Source organism: Canis lupus, chromosome 23 (assembly GCF_011100685.1).
Source record: "Canis lupus familiaris isolate Mischka breed German Shepherd chromosome 23, alternate assembly UU_Cfam_GSD_1.0, whole genome shotgun sequence".
Taxonomy (NCBI): domain Eukaryota; kingdom Metazoa; phylum Chordata; class Mammalia; order Carnivora; family Canidae; genus Canis; species Canis lupus.
In genome coordinates this window covers 11,896,142-11,914,095 of record NC_049244.1, presented here as the reverse complement: position 1 = coordinate 11,914,095, position 17,954 = coordinate 11,896,142, and the positions used below count along the sequence as shown (strand labels likewise).

Genomic DNA, 17,954 nt, shown 5'->3' with positions numbered 1-17,954 from the left:
CAGCAGGCTCCATGCAGGGAGCCTGACATGGGACTCGATCCCGAGTCTCCAGGATCACACCCTGGGCTGAAGGCGATGCTAAACCGCTGGGCCACCCAGGGATCCTGAAGAATCTGTTTTAAAAGATACATGTTACATACATTTGCACGGTTGCCTGCAAGGGGCCTGGAGCATGGGAGTTAGGGATTAGAGATAGTAAAGAATTTGAAGAAAAGCGAGAATTCTCGCTTAGAGTCAGCAGTTAGGTGTGAGAGCCCTGGGTGACCGGGGGGCCTGCACTGCCCCCGGAGGTCTTGCCCTGGCTGTGCCCAGGCCTCACGGGGCTTGAGGCTGAGAAGACCTGGCTCTGCGAGGCTCTAGCCCCAAATGCTGCCAGAGCGTTTGAGCCTCCAGGCTTTGCCAGTGGGCGAGGTCGGGGAACCGTGGCCGAGGCCAGGGCCTGTCATGGTCAGGGAAGACTTCTGGAACACGTTGGAAAGGGGAAGGGCAGAAAGCACAGAGGAGGGATCTCAAGAGAGGAAAGTACATGGGTGAGCCAGCTCTGGCCACCGGGGACTCCCTCCTTCCCAGATTCTCACCGTCTGACCAGTAGTTTCCTGGCGGAGACTCTTTTCCCACATGAGGCACTCAGCTGAAGGACTGTCACGGGGGATCCTCAGGGAGAAGGGAACAGCTGCAGGAGGGACAGAGGTGCCCCCAAGGCGAGGCCTTCCTTCCTCCCACCCCTGAGACAGCCTGTTCTGGCCACAGAGTTGACAGACAGCAGGAGCCTGGGGAAGCCGGATGGGACGGGGTCTGGGAGGGTGAAGCTAACCAGGACCACCATCGCCCCGAGGGGTTATTCTAGACACATCTTCTGAGGCCCCAGGGGTAAGAGCAGGGGCCAGAAGCAAGGAACACAGGGCTAACAGCAGGATGAACTTTCTCACAGGGCTGGCCAACAGGGCTCGGGGGGCGGTGAGCACGCCCCTGCCAAGGTGTGCAAACGGAGATGCCACGTGTCCGGTGGGACCTTGGAGCATGCTCCGGCCCCGTCTCGGAGGCCCGACCTCTGTCTGGGTGCTGGTGTCCGCGGGGACATCTGCCTATCTTCTCTAGTGACCCCCGTGGCGTCCATCCCATGGGGCGAGCCAGATGCCAGTTGCAGGAAACAGCCTGTGCCAGCTCCTGTTGGAAAGAGTAAATATTAGTCTTTTCAAGAGCTGCCTGTTCTCTGTCACTTGGCACCATCGAAGACCCTGGGCTGGGATTTGCAGGGGTGGGGGAAACCTCTCGGTTCGCACACCCGGATGGCATCTGTGGGCCTGACTGGTCGCTGTTGCAATGGAAGGCCCAAGAAGCAAGGTTCCCCGTGTCCAGGCGAGCAGCCCCTCCTGGTCACCCAGGGAGCAGCGAGCCCCCGGCCCCAGTATGTGTCTCTTCCGTACTGCTCAGGCTGCTGCTGCAGAGGCAGGGGCTACATGTTTTGACCTGGATCTTAAGCTCTTGAGCCCTGGCCCTGGTGCATATAGTTTACAGTCCTCTGATTTTGCTGCATTAACGGAAAGGGGAAGTGGCTTGTCCTACTCCATTCTCACCTCTTTGGGGGAGACGTCCTCTGACCACCCCAACTCACAGAGAACCCCCCCTCTCTAGCCCCTCATCTTGCCTTCTTCCTTCTATAATTTTCCTCATTTATTTTTCTGTGAGCATCAATAGTTATTTTTTATATTTTATTATTGGAGTATAACTGACATACAATTCTAGTTTTAGGTGTACCACCTAGTGATTCCACAAGTCTTTTTTTTTTTTTTTTTTTTAAGATTTTATTTATTTACTCATGAGAGACACAGAGAGAGGCAGAGACATAGGCAGAGGGAGAAGCAGGCTCCTTGTGGGGACTCCATCCCAGGACCCCAGGGTCACGACCTGAGCCAAAGGCAGATGCTCAACCCAGGTGCCCTGTGATTCCACAATTCTGTACATTACTAGGTGCTTACCACAATATGTGTCACCATCTGTCACCATAAGTTATTACAATATTATTGACTATCTTCCCTGTGCTATACCCTTCATCCTCATGTAACTTTCCTCATTTATGATCTGACTCCTCCATTAGGGGCTCAGCTCCATGAGGATGGGGCCTTGGTCACTCTGTCTATATAGTAAGTGCTCAGTAACTATTTGCTGAATGAATATTATGGCATCTATACTTTGAAAATATTAAAGCAATATAATTCTTGGGATGTCTGGGTGGCTCAGTGATTGAGCATCTGCCTTTGGCTCAGGTCGTGATCCCGGGTTCCTGGGATCGAGTCCCGCATTAAGATCCCTGCAGGGAGCCTGCTTCTCCCTCTGCCTATGTCTCTGCCTCTCTCTCTCTCTCTCTGTGTCTCCATGAATAAATAAACAAAACTTAAAAAAAAAAAAGCAATGTAATTCTCATCTCCTGCCCCCTGCTATTGTATTCCCCTGGAACCACTCCATCGTTATGACCCAGGGGATGGGTGGGGTGGGAGAGGGATGAATGCCATCTCAGGGAGCAGGAAGGAAGGATGGGGAGGGAGGGAGGAAAGCCCATTTTCAGCTGGCAAGTGGCAAGACAGAGAAGGAGAAGAATCTCTCACACAAGTCCTGTTGTCATTCTCTGGGATGAGATCTTGAGGGGAAAAAACCCTAACCGGTGAAAATAGAGGGGCATGTGTCCCACTCTGCACTTGGAGTCAGCTTCCCACGGAGCCTGTGCCCCTTAGGTGGCCTTACTAGGGAAAAATGATAGAACTGTGGATCTGATGGTGAGAAAGTCATAGTGAGCATCACCAAGGCCCCTCTCAGCTCCCAGAGGCCTGGAAGGGATATGGAAGCTCCTGTGTGCTCCCCACAGCATGAGGAGGACAGCTGAATCAGAGAGGGTGGGCCTGGCATGGTGGCACTGCCACGGCTAATGGGTGAGGTGAGGGGGCTCACACCCAGTGCTGGATAGAGGCTTGGCGGAGGGGAGAGTGAGCCAAGGTGGGGCTGGATCTGCCAGGGCAGGCCGTGGGGCCTCAGCCAAGAGAACAGCCTGTGATGGATATGGCCGCGTATCCATAAAGAGACCCTAGTACAGAGGTGGCACAAGGAAGGACGTTCATGCAGGGCTCCTATTCTCTGCCAGAAGAGGCTACCTGTCCTGGACTTGCTGCCTCCTAGCCTACTGACCTTCTTTTTCCAGCTCCTACAGGAAGAGCCCATTCCCCACTTCAGTTGTCACCTTCTGCCCAGTTCCTCTGAAGCCACTGTGTGGGACACCTGCAGGAACCCACCTGACAACTCACACATGGAAGTATGCTGACGTGGGCAGCCCTGGAGCCATAGATGGTGGGAGCCAGGGGCGAATGCTGTCCTGACCCTTGGGAGGACGCTCCTGAGCTGTCCTGCCTGTTCCTCGTGGAGGATCAGAGTGGTGACCAGCACAATAACCGACCTTCACTTTGGCTTTCCCCATTTTCCTGTTTCACACTTCTCTGTCCCCCGTTCCTATTTCCTGGGCACAGACTTTTGTCTCAGGCTCTCTTTCTGGGGACTCAGGCTACAAGGCCACCTGAGCCTCTGCGCTAGAAATCATATATTGGCACCCGGCCTCTCTCCCTGCCCCTTCCATATTCCCATGTGATGCAGGGGTTACAGGGCCGAAGGCTACATTCCCCAGCCTGCTTGCTGCTAGGGATCTGGATGCCTCGGCTCTGCCAGAGGGAAGCACCGCAGGACAGAGTTGGAAGGCAGAAGGGAGGCGAAGGCCATTCTCCTTCCAGCGTGCAATCTGACAGACATGAGTTTTTGCAGCAGCAGGACACCGTGTTCCTTCCACTTTCTTGTCACCGGCTTACTGGGTGGGCAGCTAGGATATTGGCAATCATTTCCTGCGAGGTGGCAGCTGGGGGAGGGTGACCTACCACAGGGCAGAAGCGTGCCCTAACTTCCATTTCTCCAAACCTTTCTATGTATAATTCCCTACATTAAATGTCTTCCTGCACAAAACACCCAGAGTGTTTTCTGTTTCTCCCACACTTAATTGGGCTTCCTCACCTCTACCTTATACTGTGCCACTAGGCTCAGGTGGAGGGAAGCTAAAAGGCCACATATTTACCTAAAGACACATCCAGAAAGAGACTGAGAGTCAGCAGTCACCCCCCTCCCAAAACACACACGTCCTTCCTTATTAGATCAACCTTCCTTCTGGAAGTTGTAGCTGGGGCTTGGGTATGTGACCTGGTCCTGGCCCAAGAGCCTGAGGAATGCATGCAGAAGGAGGGTTCTGGGATAGCTTATATTTTTGATAAAACGAGCCACACAGGAGACATGGTCTCTGCCACTGGATGGGGTTCTGTGAGAACATGATGTTTGGGGGGTACTGACAGCCATCTTGTAATCGTGCAGGGATACATCTATGGATGAAAGTCAAAATACTGAGGATGGCAGAGGAGACAGACAGAAACTACTAGGTTGAGCTGCTGCATTAACCCTGGGGCTGCCTACTTTTAGTAGCCGTCGTCCAGGCAGGACGCTTGCCCTCTGAGCTCCGAAGAGGCCGGTTCAGAAGGCTTCAGGGTTTTCCACCTGACATGCTGGGACCCAGGGGTGCTGGGTCCTCCGGGAGCCGGGCTGGGCAAGCAAGGCATTCGCCTCAGATACAGAATTTAAGGAGGTGGCAAAAAATTCAGTAACCAGGATAAAAAATAATTTAATGCAATATTTAAAAAAATCAAGCTAATGCAAAAAACACACACTGAACAAAATACCAAGATTTTTATAAAGAGACTAAGGAATTGGTGTCTCCTGCTAGGGACTGTGTGCTTGTGTTTCTGCAGAGCACTCTCAATGAATCTCCTCTATGACAATCCAGGTGACGAAGGAGGGCCCCGGGATTTTGAGATCTGGGTTCAAGGATGGGCTCTGCCAATGACTCGCTGGCAATTCCAACAAGTCCTTTCCCTTCTCTGGACTCTGGTTACCCCATATGTCCTATGCGGAGGCTAGGGCATTGCCAGGATAGTCTCCTGACCTGCCCTCCTCATCCCCATGGCCTGCCGCGGTTACTGTCCCTGTCCCTGGGAGGCTGTGTCTCCTGGGCCATTGACTCCCGGCTATTAATATCTCCGCCATCCCTGGCCTGATCAGGGTGTTTAATGACTGCCAGCTGTGGCTCCAGCCCCCTCCCTCGGGAGAGATAAGAACAGTTCCTGTTCCCACATGGGGGGAGACTGGAGGGAGGCAGGGTCATTGCTCAGGGAACAGGCCCTGGGCAAGTGGTGGGAATGGAGGGGCTGATGCTGACTCCTCACCCCACTGGGCCCAGTGCTGCCAGATGGGGGTGCCTGCAGATACAGACTCCCTGTAGCCCCTCCCCCATGGGAGCTGTCCTGGTCTCCCCACTCCTGCCTGAGCCTTGTTGCTTCAGATCCTGATCTCAGTAGGCTCACGGCTTTCCCCAGATAGCCCACAGATATTACATTCAGCATGCCCCAAACCAGGTCACCATCTCCCCAAAACCCCTCTTCCTCTTCCCTCACCCAAATGATGGACTGCCACCTTTCCCTTGGCTTGCCCCTGGGGCCCTTCTGAGCAGACAGGGTGGCCTGCCCCAAGTGCACCCTCATCCCCTTGGCCCCATTTAAGAAGCCTGCATTGGGTTCCTGCTGCTAAGGACCAACCCTAGGTACCTGCTCACTTGGATTCAGGTATTCCTGGTGTCCATTATGCCCTCTGGGAATCTAGAGATCACTGCTTGGTCCTTAGAGACAACCTCTCTTCACCTGGAATGTTGCTCCCTATCCATTCAGCGGGCACACTGGCCGCCCTCCTTGTTTAGCCTGTGCGCTAGAGTGGCAGGTACTGTTCACATAGTGGCCTCTGCCATCGAATTGATGGTGACTCTGCCTCAGGATGGTAGGAGGGCCCCTTGCTCCTCTCTCCAGGAGGTACCCACCTGAGTTAACTGGGCTTTGCCTTCAGGGAATGGAGTCAGGGCTCATTCAAGGGCTAGGGCCCAATCTGTACCCTAGAGACCCAGCCCTACAGTTGGGACTGAGTCAGGAATCACCGTGTGCCACAAAAGTCAGGGGCCTGGTCTCCCTAATCCCAGGCTGTCCCTGGAGTCACAAGTCCTGTGGTCTCACAATCTCTTCCCTCTTGTATTTCACTCTGAAATGATACTGAGGGGAGAGTCCTGCCCTCTGTGTCACCTGGCTTCCTGGGGTGGGGCCTGCACCCTGGCATTTGGGGCGGAAAGGCCAACCGTGGTGAAGTACTTGAGGTACCCACCAGGTGGCGATAGAGATGAGCCGGACTGGCTCTCCTGCCGGTGCCCTAAGAGGCAGGAGAGAGACCTGGGAGCTGGAGGGAAGAGGGAGTGCAGGAGAGATGCTGTTCATGGTCACCCCAACTCCATAGGCAGCTTGGGATGTCTGGCCATGGTCTCTGCTGGCCGGAGATGCTGTTTCAGCTTCTCTCTGTTCCTGATCGCCCAACACTGAGCTCTGCCCCTACTGCCACCTCTAGGGCAGGATGCCACCAATGTCCTCCCTTTTGTCCTCCCAATATCTTGGGTCTCTCCATGTTTGCTTCACTTGCCACTCTCCTGGCTGATAAGTCTGGTCTCCCCAGGGCTCTCTCCTTACCCTGATGCCATGACTCACTAATGGTCGATTTAAGGCACTGTGGTGGATGGGCTGGGTCCAGCTTGACCCCTCCTGGCCTTCTCTTAGCTCAGGGAGCCTGTGGGGTCCCTGATTTGGAAAGTAAGGTGCTGCCCTTTCCTCTGCAAATGCCCTGCTTCTTTCCATTTGCTTCCCCTCCTCCCTCATTCTCTCACAGCCTTCATCCCCCACTGTGTCTCTTGTTCCCAGTCTGCTGGGGGATCTCCCTCCAGTTGGTAGTCTTCCTTGAGCTCAGAGGACAGAGCAGGTGGCTGCCCTGAGCAGCCCCTTCCTCCTTAGCTGCTCTTGCCTTAGCCAGGAACTGAGGCTACCCAACCACCAGGTGGAAAGCCTGAGGCCCAGAGAGGGGGAACCAGTCTATGAGAACGTCTGAATCAGAATTGGGACTAAAAGACTAGTGCTGGGTCTTCTGGACTTTACTGGTAGACAAGGTCTCTGGATTCAGTTCAGAGAGGTCCTGAGTTGGGAAGGGGAGGAGGGAAATCAGAGTGAGTGACATGGCCCAGCTGGGCAACAGGAGCATGGCCATCCGGGATGTTCCCTCTCATACCCTGTGTCTTGGAATAGTAGGGGTGGGACTCTCAGGGAAGAATGGAATTAGTTCCAGGTGCCCCAAATGCCCCCACCCAGCTCTCCACCACCAGCACCCCATCAGTGGTCACTGCTGTTGGCCGGGGCAGGGAAAGAGATGGTGAGTGCCAAGAATGCTCTCTCCAGCAGGTCGGACAGTGCCAGAAACCAAAGCTAGGAACATTCCCTCCTCCGTCCTACAGCTGACCATGCACAGGGCATGACATGTGAATCTAGATGGGGAGAGTTTGCTACCGCCAGACCTCTTGGGCCACTGATCCAAGGGTATGTGCCTGGGGCTACCCCTGCGCTGGGTTCAGTCACTCTGACTCTGGCCTAACTGCCCTGGACTCGGGCCTCTGCAGTGTGCTGAATGGGGGCTGTCATTTGGTGATGGGTCCTGGGATGGTGCTGAGTAGGACAAGCCTTTGAAGGAGCCTTGTAAGCAAATCTGAGCCTTTGCCAGTCTATTCTAGCCACTGCTGCTGCTTCTGCTTCTTCTCCTCCTTCTTCTTTTTACCAGTGTGGCATTCCTCTCCTGCTTCTATAGCGAGATAGCCTCTTTGCAAGTTTGCAGGAAGTGGAAGCCAAGGGGTCAGGTCAGCCAATGGCTTTGGAGACCTCTCTGGCTAACTGACATCGACTTCGCCCTACTGCCTCTGTGTCTAAACTTTTCCATTAGTCATATTGGACCTGTCACTTCATTTTGGCGATATTTGTTCTGTCCTCTATCTCCTCTTAGCTGAACTCTGGACAATGTCAATATGGTCAGCTCATACCCCCATGCACCCCTCCCTGTCTGCAGGAATCACTGTGGCCTGCAAAATGCTCCCACTTAACCATTCTGGGATCGCAGGCAGCTCTGTCAGCTGTTTCTTACTGATCCAAGAATAGAATTGTCTCCTCTTGGCTGGATCTACAGGGTCAGGAGACACAATGTGGACCTGGTATAATCTCATCACTCCTGGAAGGCAGAGGATACCACTCAGTGAAACATGAGTTGAAGACTTAGAACTGCATACTCTTCACTTGGGAGTATAGGATTCCCATCCAAAGCCAGAGGGGTAGTGGCAGCTGGCTAAAGTGACCTCCCCTCCTCTGAATGAGGGAAAACAGCTGTACGTTGGAAGCCAGTCCTGGTTTTAGACCACATGGGAACATCACTCACCAGGGAAACCAAGACAATTCAACCCAGAATTTATTGTTGTACAAGCCTGTTTGCAGAACTGAGGGGGTCTTGTGGCTGGGGTGTGGGCAGGAAGCCATGTGGCCACAGGGCGCAGGGCAGACAGGACGCTAGGACCACCAGCGCCTTGTCCGGATGACGTAGGGGCCAGAGGACTCCTCAGTCACATGCCAGGGTGGGTCGGGTGGGAATGGGGTTGCAGGGAAGGTGGTAATAATATTAGTGGTGATACAAATAACCAAGAGGATTCAGCTTGTTAAAATATATAAAATGCAGCAGTTAAGAGCTTTCACTTTCCCGTCAGTCGGATCGGAGATCAAACCCTAGCTGTGTGACAGGTGAGGTACCGCTCTGTGACACTGTTTCCTGGTCTGTGACACAGGGCCAGGGGTTCCCACCTTACTGGGTACGTGAGGGTTAAGGGGCTCCGAGCGCACATCTCTGAGCCTGGTTCTAGTAGCCGGCACACAGGTGGCCAGCCGAGGGAGCCTCCACCGCCCGCGGGCATGGGCAGGGCTGGCGGCAGTCTCAGCCGCTCCGGCCACCCCGGCCGCTCCACTTGGGCGGGGACGATGGACACAGGGGTGCCCCCCAAACTAAACCCCTATCAGAACCGCACCTGCCCGAGGCCGGGAAACTCCTCCACGGCGGGGCGGGGCGGGGCGGGGCTGGCAGCTTAGAGGACGACGCCGGGTGGGGTTGGGCGTCTCGGAGGAGACGCCTCAATGGCAACGCTCAACCAGAGGAACTTGGCAGCGATGGAGGAACTTCGGGCCCCGTCGGGGCGGCGGCGGCGGTGACTTTTAGGAGCAAGAGCCTCGAGTCCTCAGCGCGCGCTCCGCCTTCCCACGCCCGCCGTCGGGACCGGGACGCGCGCCGGCCTTCCCGGGTGGGCTCCGAGAGCGCCCTGCGCGAGCCAGGCGGCGGGGGGGGGGGGGGGGGGGGGGGTCCGCGGGAGGAGTCCGAGACCCGCCCCGCCGCGCATCTCCCGGTTCGAGCCCCCGCGCTCCAGCGCGCAGAGCAACGGCTCCCGCACCTGGGCCCCCTCCTCTCCTCGGGGAAGCGCGGGGGCAGCGCTCTCCGGGGGCGTCCGGCAGCGGCCTGGGGTCGGCACGGCCTCCGAACCCCGCCTGGGGCTGACCTCGCCCGGGCGGGCGTCCGTCCCGGGGCGCCGGGGTGGTGGGTGGTGCGCGGGCGGGGCCGCGCTGGGCCGCGGGGCGCCTGGCGGTCAGACCAGGGAGACCTCGGCCTGGAAGCTGGAGGAGCGGCGCGCGCCGGGGCTGACGCGGGTCAGCATGGACACCTGCGTGCTGCACGTGGCCCCGTTGCTGCCTCCCGAGGGGTGCTGGTACTTGGCGTCGGAGCCCAGGATGCCCTGCAGGTGCCAGCGCCGCCACTTCCGCCGCAGCTCGGCCTGCACCTGGGGAAGGAAGGGTCGTCAAGCCCGCCCCCAAGAAGCCACCGGGCTGCTCGGGATTTAGGGTGCTGAGCCACCCAGTCATATCCTCTTGGGGAGTCTACGTTGAGAGACCCGGATGCAACTTGGCCAGCGCACAGTTGGGACCACACAGGAATGGGGGTCAGATCAAGGCCTTGGAGGGGGAGGAGGAGAGAGGACGCAGAGAGGATCAGAGAATGCAGGCCAGGGAGGGAGAGGGGTGCTGGCCTGGGAGCGGCTGTATCCCCCTTCTCTGATCCCTGCCCACCAGCTCACTTGGGCTCATGTGAGTGGATGGATTTCTGTGCTTTGTAACCAGTGCTCCGCAGTAACTGGCTCCACTGGCTGCCCACCCCTGCCCCTCCCTCCATCTCCATTCTCTGCACCCAGCTACTTAACAAACTGAGGTGCACCAGAATCCCAGGTGTGTATGTGTCTGACTGTTTTAAAATGCAGATGCTAAGTCAGCCAGTCCTGGGGGGCATGAGTGGGGCTTAAAACAGCATTTTTAACCAGGTGCTAAGTGTGTGCCATCACCTATTTTCTGGTCTGACCACACTTGGAGTAGCAAGATTTAATCCATCCTTGCTCCCATATCCCATAAGTGTTTCCAGACCCTGGGCCAACCAGAGTGCTATTGCCTGGTCCCCAAGGTCTGGGAGGGGCTTACCTCGCCATTGAGGAAGCAGTAGAGGATGGCCACCACAAAACCCTGCAGAAGAAAGGAGCAGGAGAGGTGAGGTGGATGGACTCCAAGAGCCCCTAGCCCTGTACCACCCCTGGCCCTGGCCCCCCTGTGTTCCCCTGGTTAATCAAAGAGCTAAGCATACAGTAGGTACTTAATCAGTATGTATTACGGTGAAAAAAATGGAAGCCACTGGCATGGGGCCAAGGCCCCAGGTTAACTTCCCTTAAAGCCCAGAGAAGACCACAGCCTTCAGGTTGAGAGTTCATACCTGGAAAGACCCCACGATGAGCTCAAAGACCATTTTCACCTCAGCTTTAAAGTTGCTGGGAAAGAAGGCGAACATGATGTAGTGTACTCCAAACAGGGGGATCAGCAGAAGGGTGGACTTGGCCAGCCTCCTGGGGACAGGGGAGGGGCAGACAGTGGGTACAGGAGATAGCGACAATGACCGGGATGTGTGAGGGTGGGCTGCTGGCTCCTGGAAATACTATGTGCGCCTCTGTTCCCGTTCCGTATCTGCAGTGCCTATGCCCTCATGCCCCTCAGCTCTCCTAGCCTGGAGGAAAGCTTGACGGAGGACACTCTATTCTCACCCTTCTGGAGGAGAGACTATAAAGGAGGCCAGTACTGAACTCTGAGGATGAGACTAGTATTTCAGGCTCGGTGGCAGCAAAGGGAGAGATGTTCTCAGCCAACAGGAGATCCTGGTTTCTCCTCTCCTGGTCTCAGTTTCCCTAATCTTTATGTATGCTCAACATGATCAAATTACAGAAATGCGGCCCAGCTGTAAGCTCAGAAGTGCTTTAGGTGCTATAAAGTACAGTGCATCTAGGAGAGACCAATTTTCTACTGGGGATGAGGCCATTTGGGAAAGAAGTCTTTGTAATTGGGGTGACCACATATGCCCCAGGCCACTTGGGAGGATGCTGAGCGCTCAAGTTTGTGCATGGTTTAGCACAGCTGTCTTTGGCTTCTCAGCTGTCCACTTCTCTAGGAGTTAGCACATTTTCTGCAATTGCTTCTCTCTCTCCCAGCCTCCCCACGCCAATACACACACTCCCAGCCTCCCCTGAAGGACCAGCGCCTCCTTCACCAGCCTTGTGTGCTTGGTAGGGTTAATATTCATTCTAAATGACTCATCCCTCTCCTGTGGAGCAGGGGTCATCCTGGTGTAGGCCTCCCAGCCACCTGACCTCAGAACTGGTCCATGCAGTGTGAACCCATGGTTCCCTGGCTGGGAGAGGGCTGAGGGGCAGGGGTCTTGGTCTTTATCTCTCTTCTTCTTTGGCAGTCAATCCAGGGAACATTAGTCCTGGGCCTCAGGTCCCACAGCAGACTGCGGGCAGAGATGCTGGCCTTGCCCCTCTTGCTCCTTCTTCTTGGACCTGGTTCCCAGCCGTGCCAAGATCTTGAGCACTGCCCACCCATCTCTGGCCACAAACCTAGTCCAGGCTGACAGATGGAGGCTTTCTTTATATTGAAGGCTTATGGGGAGGTGGAGAGTGGGAGCTAACAGCCCCTCAGCAGGGAGCTCCATCTCCTATTCCCCCCACCCTCTGCCTGCGGACAGCTGTTCAGTTTCTGTCTCACCCACGGGGCCCTGGTGTTGACCAGCTCTTTGCCTCCGATCCAAGTCCTTTGGAGCAGTGGTACACTGGGCAACACAGGGCCCCGCAGGCAAAGTTGAGGATGAGGATGCACAGGCCCGAAATGCTGCCCCCTGGCAGACTACAGACCCCTGCGGTGCCTTCCTGTTCTCAGACTGGAAGGGAAGCTCCTCCTACGCACCCAGCGGGGGAGAATGCCGTCACACCAGGAACGTGAGCCTTAGTCTCAGCAGAGAGAATCACAGGATTCCAGAATAGAATCCTAAATCCAGCAGCTCGTGACATTCTAGCCAAGAATCTTAGAACCACAGCACAAGACTCCCCAAAGAGAAGCCAAGCCAGGAATGGTCCAGAAGCTCAGGACTGGAAGGGCCTTATGGGAAGCCCCCGGGTTGTCTGGTCTCTGGAGTACTGATAAGCAATCTCCTATTCCCATCTGTAGGCAGGCAGACCCCTATTCATCTCCCCACAGCCACCCTATCTCTTTCCTTCGGTCTTCAAGCTCTGTCATTCTCATGGAACCCTTCCTGTTCCTCCAGTCCTCCCAAGAGCAGAGGACAGCCCTCACACCTAAGTAAGCAGCATGACCACAGTCCCGTGGATGCCGTGCCCTCCCCTGCCATGGTGATGTGCTCCCAGACCCTTGAAGAAGAGGAAGTGTGTGTCTAGTTCCTCACCTGTAAAATGGGAGCAGCTTAGAGGGGACTGTGTAGATGACATAAGATGATGTGTGGAAACCCCTTGACACATGCCTACTGCACGTCCTCTGCAGGTAGACTATTACTGGGGGCTACTGCATCCAGAATGTGGCTACCCCATTGTTCAGCTGGGGGCTCCCCCAGGGCATGCATCTACTGTGCATTTACTGTGTCCCGTTTCTGCGCTGGACACATGCCAGGGACTGGGCACGTGGTGTGAATAAAGCACAGGTTATCTGTTGTCTTCTCCAGCTCCGTGGCTTGGTGGCAGATGCATACCTGGGTCAGATCATTTGCTTAGGTAAGTGACCACAGGATAAGCAGGTCTGGGGCTCATGAGACTGGTGACGGTGGGGCTGGGGAAGGGGACACTTGAGGGCTGAGCCAGGTCATGGGGGTGGAGGTGGGCAAGAGCAGGGTGGCTTTTTGGTGACTCTGGAGTCACCAAAGTTCCCAGAGAACTTTAAGGAAATGTGAGCAGATTTGAAGACTGGGGACAGAGACATGGGGAGGTCCCAGGGCTTACTCACGAGTATGGGCTGCTGTCACTCTTCCCAACATTTGGAGACCGAAGTTTCTGAACTAGGATTCGGATGATGCGAATAAATAGGATAAAGTTCACCTGGTGAATGAGGTCAAGATTGATGGTCAGAAAGGGGAGGAGGCCTGGTTGTCCAGCTCCCTGGACTATTTTTTCCCCCAGGACCCTGTTGCCTGTCCATCTTATCTTTTCCCTAGTTTCTCATTCTTTGGGCAGGCTATGTGGGAACTCTACTTCACATCTTAAAGAATGGGCCTTCCAATCCATTTTCTTGACCCTAGAAGAAGAACTGATGGGAAAAGGACTGGGGATAATCCTGCATAGGCAGGGGCACCTGGATGCTCAGTGGTTGAGCATCTGCCTTCAGCTCAGGGCATGATCCCGGGGTCCTGGGATTGAATCCTGCATCGGGCTCCCCACAGGGAGTCTGCTTCTCCCTCTGCCTATGTCTCTGCCTCTCTCTCTCTGTGTCTTTCATGAATAAATAAAATCTTTTAAAAAATTCTGCATAGGCAGTGGGAAGCCTGTGTTTCATTTCTAACCCTGATGTGAATTTCCTGTGGCCTGAAGTAAGCTGACTACCCAATCTGGGCCTCAGTTTCCCCATCTCTATGTGGTAGGAAGAGGTCTTACCAAGATGGAGGTGAGGATGGGGGCCTTTATGATCCACCACAATGAGGAGTTGATGGTGTCCCAGCATCTGAACAGAGCATGATGGGGGAGAATGAGAGCAGTTGTCCTCAGCCCGAGTCAGAGGCCCTCCCTCAGCTCTGCCCCAGAACCCTTTAGAAACTACAGGTCCAGAGTCTGTTACTCCCAGGTCCCCCTCATCCCACCCAGGGGATCTGCCCTGAGTGATGGCAGCCAGAGGGAAGGGGTGTGGTGACAGCTCACCCATAATCTTCAAAACGGATCATGATGATGGTCCACACCATGGTGAATGTGCTGGGCACCCCTGTCAGGGCCGAAGGAGAGAGAAAGAGAGGAGAGGGCACAAGAGAGAGATTTAGGAAAAAGAACCAGAGATAAAGGGAGAAGAGGGTGGGTTGCCAGGGCTGCCACCTGTGATGGCATAGATTGTTCATTGTGCAAAGATGCTCCATCCATTGAGGGGGTGGAGCTCTATGCCTGAGGGGCTGTGTCCACCTAAAGGGAGAAACTTTTTCTAATTTTGATGGAGACATTTTACAGACTGGCAGTGGCCCTGTGTTTCAAGGGCTGGAGGGGAAATAGGGGCTCAGAGAACCTGTCCCACAGATGGGCCCTAGGAGCAACTACAGCCTGAGGGCGCCTGCCCTGGGGTCAGACATTTGGGGGACTTTTGTCAACCCTCCACGGAGAGCCTGGCAGGGCCTGCAGCCCAGGGATAGTTAAGTGTGCAGGCAGGGTCGGCACCCACCCTCTAGTGGGCTCCCTGGCCTTGCCCCTTCTGTCCCCAGCCTGGAAGCCCTCCCTGGTACCATACCCCAGCCGATGAGTATGTACCCCCAGAAGTACTTCCGCTCAGAGAAGAAGGAGACGGCAAGCAGTGTGTGCAGGTAGAGGCCCTCCACCAGCAGCCAGAAGAAGTTGGCCATCACACAGTACTGGAAAAAGACCATGGCTGCCTTACAGCTCACCTGCAGGCGGAGGACAGAGAAGGGGCTGACTGGGGCTAGCAGGGCTCCCTGTCTGCCCATGGTCTATTTGGGCCAACAAACACAGGTGCAGCACGGCCAGTTTAATCTCTTTGATGTTTTTGCATTGTCCCCTTAGAAAGGTACCTGGTGGTTTTCCCATTATCCTTGATTTTAGATCATCTGATATTTTGGGATAAGCTTGCAATTTTAATTATCCATCATCCGTCAGTTTATCATCTATTCATTTGCCTTCTCTCTTTCTATCCACCCACCCACCTATCCACTTATTTATGCACTAGATACCCACTACCAGCTCACCCATCTGTCCATCCACCATCCACACGTCCACTGATCATGTATTCATCTTCCCATCTATCAATCCATCCATGCACTCACCCATCTATCTCTCCATCTTCTACCTATCCACCTACTAGACATCCACTAGCATCCGTCCACCTAACCAGCTATCCATCCACTCATCCATCCACCTATCTACTCACCCCCCTCCTCTACCCATCATCTATCCAATTTTTCTTGCTTTGCCCATCTATCCTTCCACCTACACAGTCATCCATGCACCTGTTTACTCAGCCATCTACCTACCCATTCACTAACCCCTCCCCAACTTACTCATTCACCTTATTTCAATTAGGATTGAAGGCAGCTGGAAGAGGTATGAGGGAGAATTCTTGCTTCAGTTTGCAAGAGTTGCCTAAAGGTATAGAGCTGTGGGCTGTGGAGTGGGGCTCTGATGGAGGTGCTGAGGACAGGTGGGGACAGGGAAGAGGCAGAGGAAGAGGAAGTAGAAATGGAGAGGGAAGGGATGGTCATTCCTCCTAGAGGCAGAGGGGCTGGTGGGAGACTGGGTTCTTCAGGCAGGCGAGGGCAAGAGTCAGGGGGATCCCTGAGTAGGGCAATTAGGGTGGCCCACCTGGCACCACTGGAAGGTCTTCTGGGCCCTCTGTCCTCTCCCAGAAACAATCTTCCACTTCAGATCAAGCCCAAATACCTGTGAGCCAGAGCTTAAAGCCATCCCCCTCCAGGAAGCCCTCTGGATTCCACTGCTCCCGGGAGCACAGGTTCCCAACCTTCCTTCCTGTGTCCTTGGCTTTAAGACATCCTCAGCGGGCAGCTTGCTTTCCTCTCCCTTGGGCTGCAAAATCCTTCCTCAGGTGGCACACCAGTCCTTCCAGCTACAGGCAGGCCTGTGTCCCCTGTCCTCCCCCACTTGCTTTACAACTAGAATAGCTCATCTCTTTAACAGGACAATTATCTGTGCTTCTTGCCTTAGAAAAGCTTCAGATAGCTGCTAATGAACCAGGAAGCCAGTCTCCACAATTAGTCTTAACAAGAGTGCAGGAGCTTCCTGGCTTCTAGGCTCTGTGGCTCAGAGGCCCCAGCTCCTGGGTGGGATCCTCTGAGGAGCTCTGGGATTGGCTAGAGTGGCCATCCTGGGTTTTCTCTCCCTCTTGTCAAGATCCCTGAGATTCCACCGTCATAGGTTCATTTTCTGGGGAGAAGGTATTGCTGATCCCTGAAATAATTCACTGCTTCTGAGGTCCCTCATGAATGGGTAGGAGCCAGGGCTGGTCTTGAGCACTTGGAGAAGGGGTCCAAAGCTCACGATCATTGGAGATGGACCCCTTAGTGATGGGCAATGAATTCCTTAGACACTCTCTTAACTACTCTTCCCGAGGAAGGTCCAGAACAGGACTGATGGCAGGGGAAGAAGGGAAGAGAAGGACTGTGTGTATTTGGACTTGCTCCAGGTGGTGGTGGTGATGGGGGGGGTCAGGGGTAGGGGAGTAGGAAGGAAGCTTGGAAGTCCTTGCAAGATGGGGAAACCTAGGCGGGGAGTTCCCAAAGTTCACTCGGGAAGTTAGCGATAGTGGCAGGATGGTGGGTGGGTGGGGGGGGTGCTGTGGACTCTGGCTACAAAATGTTGCATTTCCTGCCAAGGAGAGGCATCTGTCCCAGGCACGGGCAGGTCTGCAAGCACCTGGGGGAGCTGAGCACCATGTCCTGTTGCTGGGAGGGGAGTGGGTATCAAGGAGCTGCAGAAGGGATCAGATAGGGCTTTGGCCATCCTTGGAGAGAGAGAGAGAAGAGGAAGGAGGAGAGAGGAAAGAGGGAGGAGTGGGAGAAGAGGGATTCAGGTGTGACAAGGTGCAGAGGGCGAGCGAGGTGGGCCCGGGCAGGGTTCTCACCGAGCCCTTCGTGCAATAGTCCAGCTCCTCGCTGTTGAAGAGGGTCAAGTCTTTGATGAAGACAGAGGCGGCCCTCAGGATGAAGGATATGAAGAGGTGCATGTGGATGTAATTCCGCGTGCAGTGGAGCTTCCTGTGCAAGGTGGGCAGTGCTGGGGAGTTGCAGGGGCCTTGGAGCCCCACCCCCACCACACCGTCCAGGGGCTCCGCTGGAGGGCAGGTCCCCCCCCTAGGCACCCCAGCCCAGGGCAGCCTGGCCTCCCGATGCCTCAGCCTCCAGGGCCAGCCCCTCCCCCTGGTGCCCTGTCCCCAGGCGCAGCACCATCCATGGGGACTCGGCCAAGACAGGTGGGACACTCTGAGCAGCCTGGTGTCTCCTGGGGAAGGCTGGCCTGGCAGGGGAACAGGGGCAGGGACTGTGTGCTGCCTGGGTGGGAGGGGGGTGTCAGGGGAGGGGGCCGGAGCACGACTGGGCCGGGCTGGGCTCGATGGAGCATAGGAGTGACCTGGCTGGGTCTGCTTTAAGGCTTGTTGCTGGGGCTAGACCTCACCTGAACAGGCTCAAGATGGACGTGGCAACCAGAAGGGTGGCGAGGGACAGGCTGTAGCCGATGGTGTAGCCGGTCTTCACAGAGCTGTAGAACATTGACTGCTGCTGCTACAGGGGGGAGGGGGAAAGTCTTAGGTGGGGATGGGGTGGCCGCATCCAGGGAATGCTGGCAG

General features: G+C 55.4%; 1 protein-coding gene across 5 annotated transcripts in view; it reads right to left on the bottom strand.

Moving 5' to 3' along the window:
- Window positions 1-9,592: 9,592 nt before the first annotated feature.
- Window positions 9,593-17,954, bottom strand: part of VIPR1 (vasoactive intestinal peptide receptor 1) — a 31,442-nt gene continuing 23,080 nt past the window's right edge. For 2 of the 5 annotated variants that reach the window (XM_038570557.1, XM_038570559.1), the window contains exons 5-13: window positions 17,783-17,889; window positions 17,232-17,364; window positions 14,871-15,024; window positions 14,300-14,360; window positions 14,039-14,105; window positions 13,395-13,486; window positions 10,828-10,957; window positions 10,542-10,583; window positions 9,596-9,853 (exon numbers count right to left, since the gene is read on the bottom strand). In XM_038570557.1, coding sequence (XP_038426485.1) covers window positions 9,662-9,853; window positions 10,542-10,583; window positions 10,828-10,957; window positions 13,395-13,486; window positions 14,039-14,105; window positions 14,300-14,360; window positions 14,871-15,024; window positions 17,232-17,364; window positions 17,783-17,889 — 978 coding nt within the window. In that variant the 3' untranslated portion in view covers window positions 9,596-9,661. Of the gene's footprint in view, window positions 9,854-10,541; window positions 10,584-10,827; window positions 10,958-13,394; window positions 13,487-14,038; window positions 14,106-14,299; window positions 14,361-14,870; window positions 15,025-17,231; window positions 17,365-17,782; window positions 17,890-17,954 lie in introns of all 5 variants that reach the window. The other 3 variants (XM_038570561.1, XM_038570558.1, XM_038570560.1) reach the window with 3 other exon arrangements.